This window comes from Phalaenopsis equestris, unplaced genomic scaffold (assembly GCF_001263595.1).
Source record: "Phalaenopsis equestris unplaced genomic scaffold, ASM126359v1 Scaffold000536, whole genome shotgun sequence".
Classification (NCBI taxonomy): domain Eukaryota; kingdom Viridiplantae; phylum Streptophyta; class Magnoliopsida; order Asparagales; family Orchidaceae; genus Phalaenopsis; species Phalaenopsis equestris.
The window spans coordinates 50,772-57,855 of NW_018164976.1; the positions used below are offsets into that span (position 1 = coordinate 50,772).

Here is a 7,084-nt window from a genome sequence, read left to right on the forward strand (position 1 = left end):
AACCAACTAGGCAAACCAATAAAGCAAAACCAGAAGGGCTGGGTATGGCCGAATAATGCCGTACACCCTAGAAGAGATAGAGGTGAGATAGTCGAGCATTTGCCTCTCATACAACCCGTCCTATATCTAAGACAGATTTGTCGGTTGGCTAGAATTGATGAGCGTCTTCAATTTGTGTTTCGGTACATTCGGATTTATCCTTGCTTTCATGCTAATCCTTTAGCATTGATTTGCATTGAAGTTCATCCCCGCCCCATCATTGAGTTGAGGTTCATCCTCGCTCCATTTTCGAATGAGTCCCACTTCGGATCACCCAAGAGATTATATAGCTAACCAACAATAACAAGTAAATACACCTGACTCTGCAACAAACTTGATCACAATAAAGTAAAAACTAAGTTTACTTAAAGTCCCTATAGAAAAGTATTAGCATCACGAAGCACCCCACAAGCACAAAAATTCATCAAAGATTACTTGGACCTAGTGCCGTGCGACAACACCATACACCTTTCTTGGAGGTATTATTTTTAGCACTTACAAAAAAAGTCTTTTATATGCATTTTTGATTTGCAGTTGTCCCATTAAGCACGACCTACTACAAAATATAGATGACAGAAATAACTAACTACTCGTCCTAACATCCAGTCTAGCGCACAGGCTACTTTGCCATGCCATTCATTCTAAGAAGCAATCACAACAATCACATTCACAACAAACTAATAAATCACTATCAAAGTGGACCTAACCTAATTCTAGGGTCAGTAAACTAACCTACTATTTACTTTGTGTAGAGGCAAGAGTGTTGAGTTAAAACTAAGCTTTATATAGAAGTCATAATATTTGTGTTATTTTAGTATTCTAGTTTACACAAAGATAATTTCATTTAAGTTTTTTAATGTATTACTTTTATTAATTATTGTGATTTTTTATGTTTTAATTATTGTGATATTGCTTAAATAAATATATATGCTTATGAGACATATAATATCAATGTCTTATAAAATACCCAAAATTTCTTAAGAAAATGCTTAGGGATCATATAAATTATTTATTCAAAAATATATGAATTTTCTGTATTTTAGAAATTTAGGAATTTTAATTATTATTAAAATTTGATTTATTTTTTAATTTTTCAACTAATGTGTATGATTAGGGTAAATATTTTCAAAATTTTGTGAGGTTTATTCTGAAGGTCATTATTGATCTTGGGCATGATTTGGGGGAGCTTTTTAATTTCCCCTTTTTTAAAATATATTTTATATTTATATTTATTTGAATTTTTAATATATTTTAAAGTACAAAATTATAATAAATTCAAACCGCTTACAATGGATTTCCCGGCACACTCGAAAAATTTCAAATTAATTTGACTTCAAAATGAATTTATTATGAATTATTTATTTGATTATTTAATTATTTAAGTTCTACTTTTAATCAAAATTAACCAAATTTAAGTTATTAATTGATTAAAATTTAATGCAATTTGGATGATCGAATGGAAGTATGTTTGAATGGATTTGGGCCATTCGTTTTCAAATCACATAAATGAACGACATTCATTCATCATCCTCACGTGAACAATGAACCAACAACATTCAACCATATGTGTTTGATCCCGAGAATCAAAGCAACAAAACACAAATCTAATCTGGCCAAATGTATCATCCAAACAAATTCTATGAATCTAACGACCAATTTCCTATGGTGTTAACAATTTTCTTCACAAAAGACTAACTACCGAAGCCTTAACATTATGCTCGGAGAATTTCCTCAAATGCAGGGACGATCTAAGATAGATACAGCCGTGTTGATCCCACGAACAGAATTTTCGATAGTTATATTGGGGTGGATTTGATGTAAAGATTAGAAGGAGGATATGTTGGCTATTTGATGGAAGGATTGAGGAAAGTTTAGTGGAGTTTAGGAACATTTGGGTGACTTTTTAGTGAATCAAAGTAACTAAAATCAGCAACCTTTGGGTTGGATTTGGTGTTGATTTAAGGGCAAGTTTCATGTTGATTTTGGATAACTTTTCAATGTAGAACCTAGGTGTTGTTTAGTGCAAAATTTAACTATTGAATATGTTTGAGTGTGAGATTGAGTCATATTTGAACAACATTTGAGCTTGATTGGGTCTTGATTTGGTAGTCTAAGTTTTATGTTGAATTTAGATAAAATTTGAATTCAGTTTAAGTGTAATTTAGGTTGGAATCACTTCAGATTTTGGTGAAGTTTATGTGAATATTTGATAATTTGATTTGTGTAGGATTTGGATGGTTCGATCATTTTCTTCTTTTAAATGAAATTTGAATGTGGTTTGATTCATATTCATTTTTTTTAACTTGTTTAATTTATAGTTTTGACTTATTTATATTGATTTCACATTTGTTAATTTTGAATTTCATTTTTTAAGTGAATTTGAGTGTGATTTGGTTTAATTTGATTTTAACCTTAATTGTTACTATCAGCTCAATAATGGTTCATATCGAACATCAAAGCAATTATGTTCCCTTTAACCCAAAAGAAAGAGTTACAATCAAGTGGTTAGGTGGGTCTTAAAGAGCCTCTCCTCACTTGCTTAAGTTAAAGGATAGCTTTAACCAACCTAGTCCACAAGGAGAGCCAAAGATCCAAAATTTGCCTATGAAATGACATCAATTCTATAGGCTCAATGGGTCACCTAAAATCATGTTCAATATTTTATGAGATACTCAACTCGATGCCAAAACATGTGTTACTCATTAAAACCAAGTGTATTTCAAACTAAAGGAAATAAAAATTTGATTTTGGTTTTAATTTTAGATTTCAACCATCCACTAGCCCTCTAGAGTAACATCTAAAGAGATCTTAATGCTAGATTCTATACTCTAAGAAAGTATTGGAAAGGAGATTGATTGACCTCACAAAAAAGTGAGGTCAACATAGCTCAAAGGAAAATGTTAATCAAAAGTAAATTTTGCCTTTTTTGTTTTATAAAATTGAATTTAATTATATTATCAATTATAGTTTCACTTTTACTTGATATTTTCCATTTTTCCTATTTCTTTTTATATTTAGGAGCACCGTCAAAATATTTTTAATATTGTATCATAAATTTATTTTTATTCTTATTTTGTACCATAAAGACAAAATTAATCTTGTTTTTTTTTTTAAATATAAATGTGTACAATAGTATCTCATACTAGTACCATAAACGAGCGACTCCTTAAAAGATTTAATAATTTATTTTTCATTTAACTTATATTTTATTTATTTCAACAATTAAATCCATCTATTTTTTCATTTAATGCGGTACAAATAATAAAAGAATTAAAAACCATAAAACAATATATTATTTTCACTTATTTTCATTTAATTATAAGAGTGCTTGTAATATGCCTAACAAATAAAGCATGTTAAAAGACTAAAAGAAATTAATTTTAACACTAATAAATCAATAATTATCCACTTTAATCATTAGGTTTTTAAAATAATGAGCTAAAATATAACTATTAGTTTAAAAGCTTTTCACCCTGTCCCTTTTAAATCACAAGCCCTTCCCATTTTTTGTCAATGATTCCACTCATAATATTTATCATCCATTTACTTATATTTAAATAAAACAATTTATATAAATAAAAACATAAATCTTTCCTCTTTTTCTAGCATCATGAATTCACCTCAATTTCAATGTTTTGTTACTTCATTTATGCTTCCTTATTATAATCAATAAAATCCCAAAATAATATTAATTTAAGATATATAAATAACAAAAAATCTTACCTCCACTCATGCTCTATTTGACTTCTATTCTTGGCGCATGTTAGGACTCGAATCGACCCCGCCTGCTTTGCACACGATGCGCAAGTCAAAGGTGCTATTGACACATGAGGCACCTCTACTTCACTTCTTTTTCTTCCTCTTCATGCACAGAGGCTCGCAACATCGTCTCCCTTCTTACATGACACACCCACGACTACTACCTCGACTCTAATTCCTGCATGTGCATGGCTAGGGTTTGCTTCTCCCCCCTTCACTTAGGATTTATATTATCATTTTTCTCTTCTTTCCCTCACTCTTTTACTCTCATTTTCATTTGATTCGAGCGAGAACACTCGTCTCTTAACTATAATCATTGAGATGATTACATTGTCATTTAAAATTTTCTTCCAACAGTTATTACAAATTTCTCTCCTTATAAAAAATCATCCTCAAAATTTAAAATTAATGAAATAAGCATCCCTAAAATGAAAAGTTATGATTATCTTTTTTACTTTTCTAAAATTTCTCTCAATTAACATCATTTATTTATAAATGTTTCCACAAAATTTTATAAATAAAATTTCTTTATTATGAAACTTCTTAATGTCACAATGCAATATATTCTTAGGCTCTTCTATATACGCCAAATTAGATTGAATATCAATTGAATCTACAACAACATTATTTGATCCGTCAATAATATACCTCATAAATTAAAGTATATGAAAAACATTATGCACTCATGTAAGTGAGTCGATAGAGCCAATCTGTAAGTTACCTTTCCAATCCTCTCCATGATCTCATAATGACTAATACATCTTGAAGCCAACTTTCCTGTCTTTTCAAAAGATTGCACATCTTTCAAAGGACTAACTTTTATAAAAATAAACTCTCCAACTTCATACTCAATTTTTTGTCATGTAACACTATTAAATCTCTCTAATCAGTCAGATCTCAGTAGCATCATCTACCAAATTTTCACATATAATTTTTTTAAAAAATATTTTGACCTCCCACAACAATTCCTACATTTTCCTCCATAAAAAGCTTTATATGGAGCCATATAATACTTCATAACTGTTACTATAAACAAATATAAAAAAATTCTATCAAAGATACATGAGACTCCCATCCTCCACTAAAATAAAGTACTTTTATGAGCAGACTTACATATTCTTGTTAACTTTCAACTCGAAATTAGCTCATTTAAATTAATTAAAAAAAAAAAAAAAGATAATGTTACATTCAAATCTGCACGCACTTATATAGAATAGAAGACATAAACACAAGGCCATAAGAGCTGTTATAACTTAAAATTGAATACTTAAAATTGAATACATACAGACACAATCGAACAAATGACTGCACGTGTTTTACTTATTTATAATTCAAACTAAAAAAAAATTGTTCGTGTTAGGCTTATTTACTAAATAAATGATTCAAACATGAACAATTTAACGAGCCGAATACGAATAGCGAGCTATTCTGATAGCCCTAAATATATCCAACAAACTCAAAATGCTAACCAATTCTATACAAGATCAAACCGTTCAAGGTGCTCCAGCCATTAGCAGAAGTATGACAAACTGAATAAATCCTAGTTAGCGTTCAAGAAATCAAATCTGGTGACAAACTCTTCTATAATGTGCACTATAGACTATAAATGATGAACAAAAAACAAAAAAAATTCACAATCTTCAGAACTTACAGTGCGGTAATTAATACTATTTCACAAATTATACCTTACAGCAGAACAAACCAACACTCCAAAATTACTATTACAGACATCGAAGTACTTAGTTTCTAACTCACGAAATTGACACACAAGTAAATATATTATTTCTCACATAACCCCAACAACCCATCTACTTAATATCTTATGAGCCAACTTAAGCTGCATTAATCTAACAATGTAAATAAGAAAACTCGAACGCATCGGATCTCAGTGACATCGCTCAGCTTCGAACATCATCGATCTTCAAATGCAATTTCTCCGTGTTTTTTCAAGATCGTAAAATCATCAAATAATTGTATTCGACTCAACAAGTACGAAAGGTGGAGACTCAGTTCTAAGAAAGTGCATATACAACAGCAGTTCTGCTTGGGACATAAACTAGGAAGGAGTGTGGCCTGCTGTCATATGTTCCTTCCTGCTTGATTAAGAAGACATGGAGAGTTGTTTAACTTGTACATATTGGGTTGGACAAAGATTACAGGGAATCAGCAGACAACTTACGCTGCTGAAGTAATCTGCAGAAGGATCGATTCGGCTGAAACCGCCAAAAAGTTTGTCATCAGAATCTAGCACAACCTGCAATGAAAAAGTCATGATTCTTTCATGTAAAAAGTTATTACAGAAATTCATTTTGAAAAAAAAGTTAGTAAAAATCAGATATAGTGATGCTGGTTTAGGTGTCACTGATAAACTAGCACCTAAATTTTGTTTTTTAAATTTATACCAGCCAAATCTTCCATATTACATAAAAAATACCATCATTTTAATTTTTAAAAAATGAAATACACCTTTTCATGTATTGGTAAGGAAGCATGCATGTAAAAAATGAAGTTTAGGTATTGAATATGTAAATACATAGCAAATGAGTGGTATATGTATGTAAATCTTCCAACATAAACTTATTTTAAAAACATCAAATAAACTGGAACCGGAACTAGTAGTAAGAACAATGGAACAAAAAAGCAAACTTTTATTAATATATAAATATTGATACAACACTACACAAATAGAAAGAGAATACAATAATAAGTAAATCCCTTAGTCAGGGAGGTAGGAAGATGTCCGAAGGCAGTGATGGTGTCAACGGGGTGGTAGGGCAAGAAGGGAGATGTCGGGGGGTTGTTTGAGTAGTTATGATGGTGTTTGGTTGGTTGTAGGTAGGTAGAGCTTAATGTTACAGGGGAAGTATTAGTGACAGCAGAGTGGAGGCGTATGGGGGTGGTAGGCAACTAGGGGAGAGGCGGGAAAAGGGATCGGTGAGAAGAAGCGAAGGAGATTCAAAGTTTACAAAACCATCTCAGAGAATGATACGACCGAAACACCTGTCGTCGGATACAACCCTAACAAGAGAGAAGAACTCTACACAACAGATTACAAGACAACTCAACTAGAACTGACACTCCAGACACATGAAACAACAATTTATAGGCTCCTCATAGATGGAGGAAGCTTCTACACAAAGGAAGAGTGGGAAGTAGGGCTGTCAATTTGGCTCGTTGTTCATGAACAACTCGTGTTCGGCTCGTTAAACAGCTCGTGTTCGGCTCGTTCGTTAAGCCTAACGAGTCGAACACGAACAAATTTTTAAGCTCGAAATGTAAACGAGCC

The 7,084-nt window shown here is 31.4% G+C and overlaps 1 protein-coding gene across 2 annotated transcripts in view; it reads right to left on the bottom strand.

The window, feature by feature from the left end:
* Positions 1-5,437: 5,437 nt before the first annotated feature.
* The window catches only part of LOC110028889 (1,4-alpha-glucan-branching enzyme 1, chloroplastic/amyloplastic-like), an 88,936-nt gene continuing 87,289 nt past the window's right edge, over positions 5,438-7,084 (bottom strand). Inside the window, exons 21-22 of one of the 2 annotated variants that reach the window (XM_020730932.1) lie at positions 5,978-6,052; positions 5,438-5,894 (exon numbers count right to left, since the gene is read on the bottom strand). In XM_020730932.1, the coding sequence (XP_020586591.1) occupies positions 5,811-5,894; positions 5,978-6,052 (159 nt within the window). In that variant the 3' untranslated portion in view covers positions 5,438-5,810. The remainder of the gene's footprint in view (positions 5,895-5,977; positions 6,053-7,084) is intronic. The other variant, XM_020730934.1, reaches the window with a different exon arrangement.